The 19,699-nt window shown below is 45.8% G+C and overlaps 1 protein-coding gene across 1 annotated transcript in view; it reads left to right on the top strand.

The window, feature by feature from the left end:
- Positions 1-19,699, top strand: part of ATP6V0D1 (ATPase H+ transporting V0 subunit d1) — a 231,999-nt gene that overhangs the window by 128,618 nt on the left and 83,682 nt on the right. The window contains exons 5-6 of the mRNA XM_069217611.1: positions 6,704-6,781; positions 11,641-11,817. Of these exons, the coding sequence (XP_069073712.1) occupies positions 6,704-6,781; positions 11,641-11,817 (255 nt within the window). The remainder of the gene's footprint in view (positions 1-6,703; positions 6,782-11,640; positions 11,818-19,699) is intronic.

The following is a 19,699-nucleotide window of genomic DNA, read 5'->3' as shown; positions in this document are numbered from 1 at the left end:
CTATGCACAGCATGTGTATCTGCAGCTACACATGCCATCGAACGGAAAATGTCACTTACCCAGTGTACATCTGTTCGTGGCATGAGACGCTGCAGATTCACATGCGCCCTCCCACCTCCCCGGGAGCCTGTTGCTCTTATAAGTTGATAAAAATAAACTTGTACATTTGTAAATTTGTAAATATATCACTTTTAGTCACATTATGTACATACATACATACTCCATTGCATGGGCACTATTAATATATACACAACTCCTACCTCACCCTCTGCGGGGAAAACAATCTAAGATGGAGTCGACGCCCATGCGCAATGGAGCCGAAAGGGGAGGAGTCCCTCGATCTCGTGACTCGAAAAGACTTCTTCGAAGAAAAACAACTTTTAACACTCCGAGCCCAACACTAGATGGCGGGATATGCACAGCATGTGAATCTGCAGCGTCTCATGCCACGAACAGATGTACACTGGGTAAGTGACATTATATATATATATATATATATATATATATATATATATATATATATATATATATATATATATATATAACATACATCCATACAAAAAGAAAATGCTAAACTTTCCACAGCTTGGTCTCTTAATTAATGAAAGCCCTCATGGCCCTAGGGTCAGGACTATCTGACCTTAATTGATGGTTAAAATGTGTGTGTGTTTAAGCACTCTATGCTCTCTATCGTAGTGGCATCACATAATATCTGTATAATGGCCCTTCACCATTACCTTCTGTTGGTCGCATTTCATAGCGCTCTGCCTGAAACTTTCTCCTCCCAATTGTCATCTTCTTGACCAGTGTAAGCTACTATGATGGCTAACCAAGTCCCGTCCATAACCAGTTCTGGCATTCAATTGCAGTGTCTACATTTTTCTAGAAAATTGGCTACACTGCTATTTACTCATGCTCGCCAGCCATTTGAAAAGAATCCATATCTCAACTAAGGTCTGTTCCTTTTTTATTATATATTTTTTTATATTTGTTTTTATTTAATGACTTGTTTCTGAAGCGCTAAATCCTATCATTTGAATTTAATAATAAAAATTCTGATGGATACACCTACCTGTGGATTCCTCACCTAAAGAATTCTCCCCTCGCGCCAGCTTCGACGGAGATTTCTTCTAGCTCTGCACGTCAGTTCCCTTTTTTCCGTGCCTTCGAATAACGTTTTTTCTTCGAGGCTAACAGGGAGCTACAGTTGCGCATCTGTAGTTACTGTGTCGCAGCCAAGAAAATCTGGTTTTAAACCTTCTTACCAGTGTGGGGGTCAGATGTCGGTCACTGACCCCCATGAAAATTGTTTATGGTGCCTTTGCTCCGACCATGAGGTCGTCATGCGGGTCCTGCCAGCGCATGAACCCTAAGGTGCTTAAGGAGAGAGAGGCTAAATTATTCCTAGCCCGTTCCAAGAAGAGGAAGGAAAGGCGGCATCGTAGAGAGTCTTCGAAATCTTCGAAGACTCATCGTCGCCATGGAGACTCTCGGCGTCGTCACGACTCTCGGCGCCGATCGAGTAGAGGTCAGTCCAGGTCCAGATCCAGATCTCCATCAGCTCGGCGCCATCCGATGTGGGAGATCAGCTCGACCGTCACTCCTCCGCCGCATAAGTCGAGCCTCTTCAAGAACCTGCGGCTTCTCCGGTGCAGGAGATGCCATCATCGGCTTCTATGTCTGCGCCAACTCCGCATTCATATCCAGCTTTCCGGCGCCGGGTACGAATCCTGCTGCATTTTTTAATGCTATGTTTAATATCTTTTCCACCATGGCGCCTGGTGGAGGGCTTGCGGGCCCGTCAGGCCCTTTGGCTTTTAATTTGTGTGCTCCGGCTCCTTACAAGCAGACACCCTTCATGCCATTTTTGCCTTCTGGAGCCGCTGCGGCGCCGATGCCTTTGGCGTCGCCCAGGAGACCTGTGACGCTTATAACGTCTGCTACTCCGGCGCCGGTGGATTCTCCACGGATCCAGTCCACAGTCAAGGTGCCTGTGGCAGCGGAGGGTCCGGCATCGGATGGATTCGAAGAGTGGCTCCGGCGAAGATCTTCGGCGTCGGCCGATGCCTCATCGACTCCAGGCTCCGGTCCAGAAGACTAGCTTTACACCTCCTTGAGGAGGAGGAATACAGCAGACAACATCTGGAGGAAGGCAAAATCTTGGAGCCTTCAGGTGATTTTCAGGGCCTGGACACTGCAAGTGGTATTGACACTGAATGGGATTTGGCTTCCCCTGGGGGGTATACTGAAGAGGCTGCATTTTTTCATGCAGTAACAAGGCTGCAGACTTTTTAGATCTTCCTCTTCCGGCTGCTGAGGTGAAAAGGAACCTTTTGACTGAAGTGCTGCATCAGGCTTCAGTGGTGGCGGAGCCTCTCTTGCCCTTCAATGGGGCTCTCCTGGACCCCATCAAGGACATTTGGAGAAAGCCTGTGACTTCTACAGCTGTCAACAGGGTGATAGCAAGGCGCTATCGTGCGGCTCCAGGTGACCCAGACTTCCTCTCCAAACATCCAACTCCGGAGAGTTTGGTGGTTCAGGCATCGTGCTCCTCCCGGTCATCCCCTGGTTCGTTCCCCGGGACCCCTGCAGACAGGGAATCTAAGAAAATGGACCACACAGCAAAGAAGGCCTTTTCGTCATGCAATATGGCCTTGAAGTCGACCAGTGCAACCTGCATTTTGGGACGTTATATTCATGCCCTTATGGAGGAAGCGAAAGGTCATCCTAACTTGCTACAGGTAGTGTAGCATTTGCTAACGGACGCTCAGGCGGCGGTGACCCAGGTGATTCAGTCTGGGTTGGACACCTCGGACTCCGTGGCAAGCGCTATGGGTACATCCATAGTGTCGAGGCGTCAGGCTTGGCTGCGCTCATCAGGCTTCTCTTCGGATGTACAAGCAACTCTTCTGGATCTGCCTTTTGATGGGGAAAAACTCTTTGGGACAAAGGCAGATTCTGCTCTTGAACGTTTCAAAGAGAGCAGAGCCACAGCGAGGTCGCTAGGACTTCAGGAAGCCACTTCCTCTACCTTTAGGTCATATAGGAAGTTTAGGGGTTTTGGACGTGGCTCTTCCTTTCGTGGCAGGTTCCAGGCACCACAACAATCTGCAAGCTCCATGCCTTACAGATCCTTTAGGGGCAGGGGCAGAGTACGTACAAGGGGAGCCACCCAGCAGCACTCTGCCTCTTCCTCTTCCTCTGGAGGGGTGCTGCAGGGAAAGCAGCCTTAGTCCTCCACCACTCTCTGTTCACTTGTCTCCGGTAGGGGGGAGACTTGCCCAATTTCTTCCAATGTGGGAGTTTATAACATAAGACTCTTGGGTCATCGACATTGTGAAGAAGGGGTACGCTCTTCCCTTTCGGGAGTTCCCTCCTCCCTTCCCTCCCCGCCCATCCTTCTGATCGGAAGACCATCTTCTGTTACTGCAACAGGCGTGTTATCCCTATTGTCAAAAGGCGAGGTAGAGTTGGTTCCCGAGCAGGAGAGGGGTCAGGGCTGTTATTCAAGATACTTCCTGATCCCCAAAAAGGATGGTCGGTTGAGACCAATTCTGGACTTGAGGATTTTGAATTGGTTCCTCAGGCAGGAAAAGTTCAAAATGCTGACCCTTTCACAGGTTCTTTTGGCATTGAACGAAGGAGATTGGATGGTGTCTGTTGATTTGCAGGATGCGTACTTCCGTATTCCGATCCTCAAATCGCACAGGAAGTATCTCCGGTTTGTGGTGGGGTTGCAGCATTATCAGTTTGCGGTCCTCCCGTTTGGTCTTACTTCAGCACCTCGAGTCTTCACAAAGGTGATGTCAGTGGTAGTGGCAGAGCTCAGAAGAAGAGGGATAGCGGTGTTTCCCTATCTGGACGATTGGTTGATCAAAGCCAAGACTCCAGAGCTCGTGCGGCGTCACCGGCAGTCGACAACTCAGTTGTTGTTCGACCTGGGTTTTTCAATCAATGTGCCCAAATCTCACCTGGAGCCCTCTCAACGCTTCCTGTTCATAGGGGCAGTACTGGACACAACATTGAATCGGGCCTTTCCTCCGCCCCAGCGGGTTCAGGACATTCAGGCGTTGATTCTGATGTTTCGAAATGGAGCAGTAGTTCCAGTCCTCAAGGTCCTTCGTCTGCTCGGTCTGTTTGCTTCTTGCATACTGCTGGTCACTCATGCACACTGGCACATAAGGGCTCTTCAGTGGTGCATCCGCAGGCAGTGGTTTCAGCACAAAGGGGATCTCGAGGATTCGATCACGATCTCCAGAGACACTGCGGTGGATCTTCAGTGATGGGCTGCGATTGGCAACCTGTCGCAAGGAAGGCCGTTCTTGCTGCCTTCGCCGGTGGCCACAGTTGTAACGGATGCTTCCACTCTAGGGTGGGGAGATCATCTGGGGGACCTGGAGGTCAAAGGCCTTTGGTCTCCAGTGGAACAGAGGTTTCACATCAATCTGTTGGAATTGTGGGCAGTACGTCTGGCTCTCAAGGCCTTTCTCCCTTCCATTTGCGGTCAGTCAGTCCAGGTCCTGACGGACAACACTACCTCGATGTGGTATATAAACAAGCAGGGAGGAGTGGTGTCGTACCTTCTTTGCAGAGAAGCTCTTCGACTCTGGTCCTGGCTTCAGGACCACAAGATTTGCTTGGTAGCAAATCATTTGGCCGGAGTTCTGAATGTACGTGCGGATGTTCTCAGTCGACCAGCTCGGCCGACCACAAGTGGCGTCTTCATCCGGATCTAGTTCTTTACATCTTCCAGATGTGGGGGTGTCCGCAGATATATCTGTTTGCTACTCAGGAGAACGCGCAGTGCCCGTTATTTTGCAGCCTCCAGTATCTGGTGCAAGGAGCTTTGCGTGATGCGTTTCAGATGTCCTGGAAGGGTTGGTTGCTTTACGCGTTTCCTCCCTACCCCTGATTCCTCGAGTTCTGAGGAAGATCCGCCAAGACCGGGCCCAGGTCATCTTGATAGCCCCAGATTGGCCAAGAAGGGTGTGGTACACAGACCTCCTCCAACTCTCTCTGTGCCCTCCGCTCCGTCAGCCTTGCAGGGTGGACCTCCTCTGGCAGTCACAGGGGCAGATTCTACACCCCCACCTCCAGAGTCTGCACCTTTATGCCTGGAGATTGAACGGGGCAATCTGAGTGCTTTTTCTCTCCCACCAGAAGTGGTGGATGTTATTTTATCGGCCAGGCGACTGTCCACCAAATCGATCTATGCAAGTCAGTGGGCTAAATTTGTACGTTGGTGTGGAGAGAACCAAATTGATCCCTTAAAGGCTCATATGTCTGATATATTAACATTTGCTCTTTCCTTGGCACAGAAGGGTTGTGCAGTTGCCACAGTTAAGGGCTATTTATCAGCACTGTCGGCTTTTCTGTGCCTCCCTGATCAACCTTCCTTGTTTAAATCTCCGCTTGTTTTGAGGTTGGTTAAGGGGCTCACTAATAAGTTTCCGCCCACACCATTTGTTATGCCACAGTGGGACCTTAACTTGGTATTAACATTCCTAATGGGAACGCCATTTGAACCAATGCATTCTTGTGCGTTGCGTTTGCTGGTTCTGAAGACTGGTGGCCATAACTTCGGCCATAAGAGTCAGTGAGCTTCAGGCTCTTAGTTTAGAGTCTCCATACCTTTCCTTCTTTAGAGACAAAGTGGTGTTAAGGACCAAGGCGGCTTTCCTCCCGAAGGTTGTTACACCCTTTCACTTGGGGCAGTCTATTACTCTCTCTTCCTTTTATCCTTCGCCTCATCCATCCAAGGAGGAAGAGAGGCTCCACCGACTGGATCCACGAAGAGCATTGAGCTTCTTTGTCGACAGAACGAGGGAGTTCAGGCAAGATGATTAGCTCTTTGTTGGATACGTGGGGAAGAGGAAAGGCAGAGCAGTCCACAAGAGAACGCTATCCAGGTGGGTCATTCTCTGTATCAAGCTCTGTTATTCCTTAGCTAAGAAAGAACCGCCTGTGGGGCTTCGTGCTCATTCAACCAGAGCTAAGGCTGCTTCTTCGGCTTTAGCTAGAGGTGTTCCTGTGGTTGACATCTGCAAGGCGGCAACTTGGGCGTCCCTCCATACTTTTGTCAAACATTATTGTTTGGATTCTGAGGTTAGGAGGGATGGCCATTTTGCTCGCTCGGTGCTGCAGGATTTCTTGGTTTGACCATTCAGGCATCCACCTCCGGAGGTAGTACTGCTTTGGGACTCTATTCTTTAGGTGAGGAATCCACAGGTAGGTGTATCCATCAGCAGAATAAGTTACTTACCTTCGGTAACGCTTTTTCTGGTGGATACATTAACTACCTGTGGATTCCTCACGGTTTACGGCGTCGCGTGGAGTCGGGCAATTGTGACATCATCGTCGACGTGCAGAGCTAGAAGAAATTTCCGTCGAAGCTGGCGCAAGGGGAGTATTCTTTAGGTGAGGAATCCACAGGTAGTTAATGTATCCACCAGAAAAAGCGTTACCGAAGGTAAGTAACTTATTCTTCTAGTTGGTAAATCTCCATTAGACATTAATAGCTTTTTTGTATTTAGTGTTGCAAATCCACCTATTAAAGACTAGATGATAGTTGGCATGTGGGACTATTTCCAGGGGAAAAGTAATGTTTGCTATGCTTCAGAAATGTTCACTTTAATCTTTTGCAATTTACACTGTATATATATGATATACTTAGATAACATTTTTTGTGTTCTTTGTTTTTCAGGCATATCTAGAATCATTTTATAAGTTTTGCAAGGCGCTCGGAGGCACGAACGCAGATGCCATGTGCCCCATCCTAGAGGTATGACTTTGTAGAGCCATTAGATGTTGCCTACAGTAGGCTCAATGAAGCACTTCAAATCTCTGTTAATTCCCCTGACAATCTAAAGTATCTAATCCCGTTCAGATGAAAGTAGATGAGACATTAGCAGATATTGTCATAAATTACTGAAGACCGACTAAGTGCCACAATGTTTTAAAATAGTAAATAAATTTAACTTGACATTATGTTTGGATAAGCTTGACTTCCTTGACAAAGAAAAATACCAAATCAAGTTAAATTACAATTATATGGCAGTATCAGGAAGATGATCAAGAAATCAACAAATGCTGTTCCTGGTTTGTGAAAGGTTGATTGGGCAGTTGACTTTAGTAAACCATTATGTTGGCACCATATGACTAGTTAAATAACAAACTGATAAAATTGGACTAGAAGTGCATCTTGTGCTGCCTATCAAGAGTGAAATTCATACACACCATCTTCGACAGAAGAAAAAATAAAACTGAACGGTCTCATATATCAATTATTTACTTAAGTCTGATATTAAATTAAATCATTTAAAACACTCATTGGACATTTACACACTAAAACAGTTAGAAATATAATGAGACAGATATATCTTTATAGAAGCTACATTAAACAATTTGTGAATGGCTTCTGTCAAAGTAGTACTCTTTTTCTTTTGAAATATTAGAGCCAAGTACCTCTCTGACTAACCAGAAATGAAGCCATAAACAGTATGTGGATATTGACTTGCACCGGCCAGCCAGTGCACAAGTGTTATTGCTGTTTTTTTATACCCACATGTCTTAAAGTTTGCATAAAATCTTCTAACGTCTGTCTCAAGGTATTGTTACTAGATAATATTGCATGTGACCCATAGGGGCAGTGTGTGGCAAACAGACAAATCCACAAAAAAATCGTAAGCTCTGGAGTAACTACACAAGTTACGGTCTTCCATCCGAAATTGGTTACAACTCTGAAAAGAGGGTGACTGTAAACAAATCGACATTCAGTTTTAAGGTGGCTAAAAGTTCTCTCTGGCACCAGCATTAACATATGTAAAAGCAATGTTTTAGTGTCTCTCTTTGTGGTACAGGGCTAGAGGAGACCATAACTATATAAAAAAAAAAAGTTTGTATAGTCTAGAAAGAAAGGTTTGTGTGAAGTTTTTATTTTTTAATACTTCACTCACACAAATGTAATGTATTTCACTTGTACTTAACAATCTAATATATAAAATGATGATGTATTATTTATAAAGAGCACCGACACCTTCAGGCTTCTTGGCACTGGTAGCGGGCGTTTACAGTAAAAAGCCAAAGAAACCGAGAAACCCCTCAGCAAAACCTTCCAGTTGGCTATATGACCTTGGATTGTTGTAGCGTCAAAGACCATTCACTCCACAGATAAGGCCCTGATCTCTCTGAAGTATGGCCTCTGTGCCTGATCCTTCTAAACTGTGGATCCACTAGCAGAGTTTGAAAGAGTAACAACGGGGTTTGTCGAAGGGGATTAAATAAAAAAAAGTATTCTATGCCAACAAGGCCCACGGCCAGTAGACTGTTCTATACATGAATGATCATTGAGCTATCTTGGAGAAATAGTGAGCGGCAAATGAAATGTGAAGAGTCTGTGTGACGTAAAAATGCAGTTTCTAGGTTAAGCTTTGTTAAAAGTAATAATACCACTGTATAGAGACAACACCACATTGTGAATAATGTTGTGTTGTTCATTTTTGATCCTCATTATTATGAACAGTCCTGAAAAACCTGAATGTTTTAAAATTATTGTTAAAAGAAATTGAAGGAATCTAAGACTTAGATGATAAAGAGAGAATGAAAGTGCTAATATGATCAATTACCATAAAAGATAGCTGATAGTGTACATTACAACACTAAATTACTCAATTTAGAGGGTAGTAAATGTGAAGTAAAACATATGAAGGAGTTTAATATTTGAGGTTTTGCCCTCAAATGCAAAGGTTTATATTGTGTAACTAAACCAGAACGATTCAGGTATGGGACTGTGGAAAAAACACCTGAGAAAATGTTTACTGGATTTGATGTTGGGTGACAGGGAGCAATGTAAGCACTAAGTTTGATGAACTTAACTCTACTGTTGTATAATTTTAAATTCGGGCTTTTAAAACTGAAGACATCTGTAAACCTAGTGCACCCTTCTAGCAGGATTGGCTATAATGCACTGGACATTTTATCAGAGGGTTTCTTGTTAGTGCTAATAACCTTAGTGAGACAAGTTGAATTTCAAAAATGTAATTTTAACTGTACTGCACACCATAGCCCAAGTCACTTTGCAAGCTTCTGTTTAAAATGAACTCCTTCGAAAATGAAAAAAATCCAGATTTCATGACTTGATGTAACAACTTTGTTTTTGCTTTTTAAAATAAAGTTGGACCTTTTCTTGAGTTCTGGGACAGTTAGAATTTACTGGGTAACTCATATTAGTTATAGAACGTCAGCTCTGGTTAGCATATGCTCTTAATTTCCATAGTCTAGATAACCATGTGTTTTTTTTTTTTTTTACATTAATTATAATACCATAGTCACCAAATTGACATCTTTCATCTCAGGTGTTACATTTCCTGTGCAGAAGGAGGAATTGATTATTGAGATTGCAATTACTGGTAGACCGACCCTGGCCTGGTTGTGTTTCTTAGCACAATCTTAGCACAGCAATGCTTTTGCGAGTTCCACTGGAGAGTGTGTTTGTTTGAGGCTTGGGAGGATTTATGACACTTCATTTTTAGTAGCCAAAATTAACCCTAGAAAAGGGGCTGAACTGGAGTCTGTTTTGGAGGTCTTTTCAAGGTAGAAGTGTTTAAATGTAGGGATATTAGCATGGAGACTGTCAGTCTTTTGTTTGAAATGATTCATTACAGCATCACAGTGTGTGGCTGTGCTTGAAAGGGACCGTGTTGTATAGTTGTTACTAGTTCCTGATATACTTTGAATTTCTCTGAATTTAGAGTCTGAAAGAATACATTTTTTGCCAGGAGAATGGGCTTGTTTTCATCCTTGGGACTATATGAGGTGCCCAATTTGTCATAGGGCCACAGAGATTTGCTTAATTTTCTACTCCATCATTATAGTTGGTGGGTGTCATCAGTTTTACATGGGTAGGCAGTGTCTTAGCAAGAGGAGGGTATTGTAGTTTGAAAGGCACTACTAGGTTTGTGGCAGTAGTACTGCCATTTTCAGTGAGGTTGAGAATGGTTCTCTGATAACTCAGTGATGTTGGATTGCTGATTTGGAATGCATTCAAGAATTAAGATGTTTGAGGATTTAGAGGATCTCCCTGAGAGGAGTCTGCATCTCATTTTCTGTGATGCCTTTTCTCAGCGGCTTCTCATCCAGGCACAAATGGATGTCACATTGTTGCAAGGGAGTCTGGGAGCCTGTGTTGGAGCTTTGAGTCTGAGGAGAACATGGTGATCCTGACAAAACCAGTTGTTACGAATAGGTAGATTGACCAACCATGAGAAACCCGAATTGTCCATACCTGTAATTACAACTCTTCCGCAAGTAGGTTTAGATCGGCCATAAATGACTCTTTATTATAACTGTACAGTGTTGGCAACATCAGTATCTGTTAGAAAGGAGTTTTTGTATTTTATTCAGATGATATAAATACACGTATAGACTTCTTTCAAAAAAATCTACCTGTAGATAATTTATTAAAAATTCAGGATATTATGTTCACTTGTTTGTGGGATCCGAATCATCGTCTTCTGATAGGAGTGAGCACAATAGAAAGTGTATGTATATACGGTGTGGCAGGAAAAGGTAGCCGACCCTGTACCTCCTTCAGAAAAAAAGGGCATTTCCCTCTAAGGGGGAAGAGTGCTCCACTGAGCACTCCCACAAAGTATTTGCAGAAACAAAGGAACGCTTAAGTCCCAGGTTTAGGAGTTCACCACGGAAACTTCATTTAGGGGAAAAAACACACTCCAGTCGTTCAAGAAATATGACCCTTTTCATGAGCTGATTGGATGATGTTGTGTAAACTGTTGTTGTAGACTATGGAGTTGGTGTTATATTTTAGTCAATTGTTATTGAATTACTGAGAATGACTCACTATTGTTGTTAGTAGGAGTTGGTCTTTTTGTGAGGTTGTCGATTGGTTGAAGAACTGGAGTGGACTCTGAAGGTCCATTTATGAATTAAGGGTGCTTGAACAATTTATGGACATATTGACTACTGTGGCCATCAAAAATGCAGTTTATCAAATTAAAGTTAAGGTGTACTGCAAGTAGGAGCTACAAACTTTAATTTAACCTTTAAAAAGTGGCTTGAGACAGGTTCTGGCTGTTTGGTTTGGTCTCACTGATTGTACTATCTTGATACTGTGAACCTTGGATCTACTTATGTAATATTGAATTAGATCTGTTGGACATTTGTGCATGAGAAATTAATTTGAATAAATGAAGATTAGAGTCTAGAATAAAACTGTTCTAATGGACTTTGAAACAATACACAAGTTAAATAATTGCAGTGCTTCCAACCTTTTGGTTTCTAGAAGGTACCACCTAGCCTTAGGATTCTGTGGCTATGTTGAACTGCTCCTGTATGTAATGGCTATGTGGGTCATGGAATCCCTTATTGATCAGACTATGTAGAATTGTGGTATGTTATTTAAAATATGTTTAAGATTACCAAATGACACATTTCGCTTTGTCACTCAGCGTAGCATAATTTGACCCATTTTGACATTACATTTCATTTTTGTCTTCGCTATAAAGCTTGAACACTTCAGTGTCTACAAACAATTTGTTTAGCCCTGTACCAAGCTTTTTAATTTATTGTTTTTAGATGAAGAATGAAAGCTGTTAATATTCTGCCTTGTTTCCCCCTTTTAAGTTTGAAGCTGATAGACGAGCCTTCATCATCACCATTAACTCCTTTGGGACCGAGCTGTCTAAAGAAGACAGAGCTAAGCTTTTTCCACACTGTGGGAAGCTTTACCCTGAGGGTTTGGCTCAGCTGGGGCGCGCTGATGATTACGAGCAAGTGAAAGCTGTGGCTGATTATTATCCAGTAAGTTGCTCTTTTATAATTATTAATGAAAAGAAATGCTGTCAGGTTCATAGTCATGTTTTTCCACTGACTGTAAGATAGAATAGAAATGTGAAAAACAGAGACTGCACTTGCATAATTGGTGTGTCTTCTCTCACCATAAAATGTTTTGATATAATTATCCAATTCCCCAAACCTTATGCCCTAACAAATTGTCTTTTAGTGGTCATCTCCTTTATTTTCAGTATGTTTTTATGGCACAAACATAAACTGTTTTGTTCTGCTCGGCCGTGGTTTGCTGTGCATCTGTTGTTCTAGATGTTAGTTAAAGCTTCTTTTCCTGTTCTGTTGAAAACCAAAGTCAGTAGAACATCGCCAGATTGTGACTGTTAGCTATATTCTCTCTACAGTTTGTTGACAATGTGAACATTGCCATTACAAATCTGTTCTTGAATAGCTATCTCTGAGGCAGCAATTAATGTTATCTCCAGACAGGTGTCAATTGTGATATGAACAATCACACAGTTTCACCAGAAGTCTAATAAATGTGCAGTTATCGGCTAGAATCTGGCTATTTATCAAAGAACACATGGGGTATTTTGCAGACTTGTAACATAGGGTGCAGCTACCTAGATGAAGTATATTTATGTAGCATTCTAAATGGAAAATAATTGCCTATGGATAATCAAGTGTATACAAATCATCAATCTGTGACCATCTTCATTTTCCATTTTGTGCCATCATGGTAGGATCCAAGAGTATTTCAAATCCATTATATTTGGAGCTATTCAGATTGTAAATACTTTCTTTCATGCTTGCTTTTTCCACTCTGCTTCCCATGCATGTTTAGTGTTTCAAATTGTAATCCAGACCCTGGACCTGCTCCAAATGTTTCTCTCATCCCAGAGATAAGGAGGAGAGAAGCATTTGAAGCAGATCCATGTCTGGAGACCATAATTAATAATAAGGTGTCACCTCAGGAATTTCCAATGAATTAAATTAATAGAAATTTATGAACCTAACAAACACATTAGTGGATTAAATCTTCTCAGCTCAGCAAAATCTTACATGGTCAAAACTTTCCATCATATAAATAGATAAGAGATTTGTTTACCCACTGATGGAGAATGTGAGGCAAATTCTGCAACGAATGCCTGAGAGATTTTAAAGAGGAACATTCCAGTCCATTATGTAGATTCCCAAATGAAAGTAAATGGGTTAGTTCTCGATCATTGAAATCTTCAAACCTCTGTGGATTATCTCAGGCTTGACATGCAGCTGTTGTCCGACCTTATGTAATCAACAGAAAAAGAGCTGCAAAGAAGCACTACTTGGAGTGAGGGCTTGGTCTCCACCCATATGGTGATTACTCTAACTATAGCATCTGATTGGATACCACAAATGTTAAGTTGATGTAGGTGGGGTTATGTATTGCTTGTCAACTAACTTTGTACAAAGTTGTACCTTTATGCATAGTACTTAGCCATGTGTGTATTGTACTTTTTAGATCTGGCTTGACAGCCCTAGCTCTCAGCAAGGCTCTTTTAATCAGAAAATTAAAGGAAATGAATATGTAAATACTGAAGGGTACATAAAAGGGCTTCAGGTAGGCCGCCTTTAGCCATTGGTCTGTTTGATTGTAATTCACAGTCTGTTTCCGCTCATGACGGCTTTTAGCATGCAGCAGTGAGTCAACCCACCTCAGCCACTGCTTTTATTGCCCTGTGAGGTGTGGCATTTCACTGACAACATGTGTAATATCTATCTGAACTGGGGTGTCAGTGCTGGTGTACCAGTCCTTTAGTGTTCCATTTTCTCTTCCTATAGGTCCCCTCTCTTTTCTTTGCTACCAGGCTGCACATGTGCTCCTCATTTGTTCTGCAATTCACTCATTCCCCCAGGCACTGCTGCAAAAGTGGTCAGCCCTGTTAATATGGTGTTGTCCATTGTGTACAGTTATTTTACTAAGGAACTGTGGAGCCCCAGAAAAAGCATACCCATTAAGTGGCTGTATCGGACCAGTTCAGACTGCAAATATAAGAAGAGAACATGTTACCCACAAAATCCAAGGTTCCTTTAGCGATACACCCACTCTTTTCCAGAGCTCCCCACCCCTCCAATCCCTCCTGATCATACCTCATCCGCCACATCCCAACAATCCCATAACTTCCCAAACATGCGGTGACAGCCCCTTGCACAGTAAATCTGCCTCTCCTCCTGCCTGCACCACCCTACATTGGACTCTCATGCCTGCACGTCAGCAGGATTGAACCACCCTACTGCCACACCACAACCCTCCTGGCCACCGCAAGCACCACATTACAAAACAGAAGTGAGTATCTACCAAACATTACCTCCCCCCAGATGCTCAAGCAAACCATTCGGGGAGTGGGCACCAGGCCACCCCCCCCCCTCACTTGAGAGTCTGTGCACGGTCCCCTCCCAGAACAGTTGCACTCGCTGGACGTCCCAGTGAAACCAAACTGCCAGCGGCTCCATCACCACCAAGAAAAGCAGCACGGAAATGGGGCACCCCTACCTGGGACTTCGACACACAAGTCAAACACCTCCGACAACACCTCATTCAACCGCAGTCTCGCTGTTGGGCCCTGGTACAGGAGCTACATCTATACCTGAATGCTCAGGTCCAGCCCCATTTGCCCCAAAAGAGCTCACAGATATTGCCACCTCACAGTATTGAATGCCTTCTCGGTGTCCAGGTCCAAGAGAAGAGCATGTTTCCCAATAGGCAGCTTACGAGCCAAAGCAGCTTACTCTCCACATTCAGCAGGGAAATCCGGCGATACAAAGCACATTCACCTGGGGGTTTCCCCGGTTTATGAATCAGTTCGATGTGCGCCTACTGTAAGTCCCACGGTAACACTCGGTCAGACTGAGCCTCACAAAACAGTGCAAGCAGCGGTTTAAGGACTGTGCTCCTCACACACTTAAAGAACTCCGGGGAGAAACCTTTGGGACCCGGAGCCTTCCCACTTTTGACCTGGGACAAGGCTTTTGCAAGCACCCTGTCTGTAAGCTTGGCCTCTAGCCACTTCCGGGCCTCACTACCCAAACAGAGCATCGGAAGATCATGCACAAACCCCTGCATGCCCTCCATTGCCCCGGGCGAGAGCTGAGAGGCCTTAAAAAATAATGAGCAAAAGCTCAGGCAAACACCACTGGCCTTTCCGCCCTTGTCCCGGTCGCCAGACACACTGCCGGGATACAGCGTTGGCCCTCCTCCCTCTGGGCCAACCACACCAGCACCTTACCCACCTTACTCCCAGCCTCAAAGTCTACTCTGCCGCACCTGGTACAAAGTCTGCACCTCATGACAAACATCCCGTTGGTACTCCTCTTACAACAGAGTCAAATGCCAAGCCCCGTCTGGCTCTGACTGCATGACATACTCTGCCCGCCCCTCCGACAGCTCCTCCTCTTGCACCTTCCACAACTGTTCCTTGTGCTTGCCTGTTACATGTGCAGTCAGTTTACCCTGGAACACTGTCTTAAATGCCTCTCAAAGCGTTGTCACAGAGGACACCGACCCCTCGTTCTCCCGAGAATAGTTGCTTCATGTTTGGACATGAAACTTCTGGTGTCCCAGTCGAGCAACTCTCAAGAACCCTGCTACCAGCTCATCCCATCCCACGTCAGGGCCCAGGCACTCACATTTCAGTAACAATTGGTGGTTGATCTGATATACCCCTGTTCAGGTATACAGTGTTTCTGCACCTAAAACTCTGTTACCCTGGTGCCAGAAAGTAATCCAAGTGCACAAGCGAGCTCCAGGTGTTAGCTGAATGTGAAAACTGCCATGCCTGGATGTGTTACCAACCACAAGTCCACCAATCCCATTGACCCCAGGAAGGAGCAAAGCCTTGGGTCATCCTTGGGCTTTCCTCCTGACTGCACAATATGATCATCAGTCCCACGCAGAATCAAATTGTGGTCCCCTCTCACAGCAACACAGCCTCCGTACAGTCCGTAATCCACTTCCCCATATTCTCGGCTGGAACCCTGCAACCTAGGGGCACAATATCAAGAAGCTACAATAAAACGCTTCCCATTCCACAGACCACCCTCCACCGCCCAGCATCATGATTATTCTATCCATGTTTGCGTCACCTGTAATGGTGTGGGCCTAGGGACCATTATTTTACCCTCGCTAGATGAGTAGCCCAAGTGGACATGCAACCGAAACCTGCCCTTTCCTAAAAAGTCACAGTGGGAACCATTTAGATGCATCTCTGTAGGAAGCTGGCCTGGTGTGTGGTGGGTACCTGTGGTACTTACACTTTATTCCAGGTATCCCCTCTTAGTGAAGTGTAGGCAGTGTATAGAAGTGTCTAGAAGCCAGGCTCTCTAGAGGTAGCTGTGGATGAGCGGCCAAGGCTTACCTAGCAGACATGCAAAGCTCATGCAGTACCACTGTAGATACTTTATTATGGTAGCACAACACCAAAATTACTATAGAGGCAAAACTGGCTAAGGAGGTAAGTAATGCACGAGTTATATACACTAGTCAGAAATAGGCATAAGAATAGTTTTTTAAAAGTGCAAATAGGGTAAAACACAATAGAAAATAGGAATGCAAGAGTGTCACCCCCACCCAGGTAAGTGGACTTACCAGAGGGTCGCTGAGGGTACCAGGAAAGCACAAAGGTAAGCACCACCACACCCCCCAGCAACCAAGAAAGCAGGAGTAAATTACTAGAATTTCCCCAGAACATCCACTTAGAAGAAAAAAAGAGAATTGCAAAACCCAGAGATGACTGCAAGAAACCAACAGTAGATTCCCGAAGAGGAAGACCTGTGGAAAGAAGGGACCAAGTCCAGAAGACAAAGCAGAGTCCAGTGGGGGCAGGAGCACCTACCCCCCATGCTGAGGATTGCAGGAGTTGGTCGACTGTGCAGGAGGAAAGTCAGAACTGCAGCCCTGGAGTTGGAGTCGAGTTCCTGGAGGAGGCAGGTGATGTCCCATACCAGAAGGAAGATTGCATTTGGGTTTGCATGCCAGATTCCACCAACAAGCCTTGGTAAAGGCAAAACTTGCGGTTGGCGGAAAGTGGTGCTGCCGGGGACCAGCAAAGCCCAGGAGGACTGAACACGGGAGGGGGAGTCAGAGGGGACCCTCAAAGTTGAAGTGAGCCCACAGAAGCACAGGCAGCACATACAGGAGTCCCAGCAGACAGGGACACAGAAGGTGCAAAAGGAGCACACGCAGCACTAGGAAAAGGAGTACCACGCCACAGGAGAACCACTCGGGGAGCTGTGCGTTGCAGAAGGGAGTGCTGAGGGCTGGAGCTACGCGAAGATTGAAGACCCCTTTGAAGAAGTGCCAACAAGCCTTGGCAGCCGCAAAGGACGCAGTGCACGGGGTACTGTCCAGTGTCGGGAGGCAAGGGCTTACCTCCACCAAAGTTGGACAGCTGGCAGAGAGGATCGTCTGGACTACTTCCAACCACCACCCGTTTTGCATGATTCAGGCAGCTCAGCAGGAGAGGGAATCCACACAGCCGGTCGTTGTTGCTGTTGGTGCCTGTGGATGCAGGGGAGTGGCTCCTTCACTCTAAGGGAGATTCATTCTTCTTTCCTTTGCAGACCGAAGGCGGGCTGTCCTCAGAGGATGTACGACTGGGGAAATGTTGGAAAAGCTGAAAGGAGCCGGAGAAACATTGTCTGGTACTGGAGAATCCAGATGCAGTTTCTTTGGTCGAAGTAAGGATGCAGAGGAATCCTGCTGGAATCTTGCAAGCCAAATCTGAGGACTCACCCCCCCCCCCCCCCTTCCCCCCACCCTCCCAAAGAGAGACCCTAAAAACCCCAGAAAGGGGGATTGGTCACCTAGCTGGGTGACCACCTATCAGGAGGGGTGTACGACACGTCACCTGCCTGGCCTCTCAAGAGGGCAGAATCCAGGGACCCTCTGGAGAAGCTCTGGGCACCACCCCTGGGGTGGTGATGGACAGGGGAGTGGTCACTCCCCTTTCCATTGCCCAGTTTCGTGCCAGAGCAGGGACTGGGGGTCCCTGAATCAGTGTAGACTGGTTTATGCACGGAGGGCACCAAATGTGCCCTTCAAAGAATACCAGTGACTCTGGGAGACTACTCCTCCCAAGCCATGTAACACCTGTTTCCAAAGGTAGAGGTTATAACACCCCTCTCCCAAAGGAAATCCTTTGTTCTGCCTTCCTAGGCTTGAGCTCAAGCAAGAGGAAGGCAGAAACCTGTCTGTGAGGTGGCAGCAGCTGGGGCTGCCTGGAAAACCTCAGAAGGCTGTGGAAGCAATACTGGGGGGTCCTCTAAGGAGCCCCCAGAGTGCCTGGAATTATACAACCAATACTTGCAAAAGTATTGGGGTATGATTCCAACATGCCTAGGTTCGGAGTTACCATTATGTAGCTTGACATAGGTAGTGACCTATGTCCAGTACATGCTTAAAATGGCGTCCCGCACTCACAAAGTCCAGAAAAGTGGGTCTGGAGTTTGTGCGGGCACCTCTGCTAGTGCAGGGGTGCCCTCACACACAGGTACATGCACCCTGCCGTCTGGGCTGAGAGTTCACACAGACTGCAATGGCAGGCCTGTAGAACCCTTTGCATGGTCTCCCTATGGGTGGCAGAATAACTGCTGCAGCCCATAGGGATCCCCTGGAACTACAATGCCCTGGGTACCTAGGTACCATATACTAGGATTTATATGGGGGCACCAGTATGCCAATTGTGAGATTAATACAGAGTTTTGGGATAGAGAGAATAATCACTGGGGTCCTGGTTAGCAGGATCCCAGTGAACACAGTCAAACACACTGACATCAGGCAAAAAAAGAGGGTAACCATGCCAAAAAGGGTACTTTCCTACAGTCTCCTTCAGTAGGACTAGGTCTAGCACCTGCCACATCAAATACTGTTGTACCACCACCACCCTCTTCAATTTGTTCCCAAGCCTGTTCACATTCCAAGATGAAGATTCTGAGAAAGGGCCCCCCATCTACAGATAAAGAATCCCTCTTCTCTATTGATTACGCGAGCCCATCACCCTGCTCCTCCCTCCCACCAATCGCCAGGGCTCTAATACAAAAATTGCTGCTGCAGCACCTCAAATAATAACCCCCCCCCCCTCACATCCTACCTCCTTGCGCTGCAGCTATTAAATGACCCCCCCCCCCCCCCCCCAAATGCCTGAATAACCCGTCCACCAATGCCTGAGGCCCCTTGTCGCCCCTCCCAACGTTTTGTATTGCTTACTACCCTGTCCTCAAAGTCTAAGGGACATTGTGACTTGCCCCACTATATAAAGAACTGCCAGTAGGCCATCACCTCACTCACCACACACGCGTACACACAAACGCCAACCCAAAATCGGCCCAGCTGGGCCTCCTCACAGCACGCATCCCCTCAAAGGACAACACCCATACTCATGCGTGTGACCCTTGGAGGAATCACTGACTCATTGTCATCCACCCCAGAGTTTGTTGTTTAGTCCTCCGAGGGCTCCAGGGCAGGGGCTAAAAACTTCCAGCGTTTTCCTGTGGGGCTGGAGGAGTTCATACTTTATCTCGGCCACCACCTGTTCTGTACGTGCTGCCACACTGGTGGGAGGGACTCTCGACCCCCATCCCTGTGCTCGTACTGCTGTGGGTGCCACATCTGCCAGTCTGATCTTTTGCCTGGCCACTTCGGCGTCATCAGATGCCCCCTTCCTCTCCAGCCAGTCCCATTCCTCCTTTGCCTCCTTGAGGAGGTGTTGTGGATCTCACTTCCACCCTGAGCCTAGCTGGGAGCAGCAAAGCATACTTAAATTGAAGTTGTCACGTGCCTCTTCACCCCCGGATAAGGCTCGCATTTATGTTGGACCAAAGCCATATAATCCTTATAAATACTTACTGGGCTATCTTCAAT

Source organism: Pleurodeles waltl, chromosome 12 (assembly GCF_031143425.1).
Source record: "Pleurodeles waltl isolate 20211129_DDA chromosome 12, aPleWal1.hap1.20221129, whole genome shotgun sequence".
Lineage (NCBI taxonomy): Eukaryota > Metazoa > Chordata > Amphibia > Caudata > Salamandridae > Pleurodeles > Pleurodeles waltl.
The sequence above is the reverse complement of the archived record's forward strand: the minus strand, read 5'-3'. Positions and strand labels throughout refer to the sequence as shown.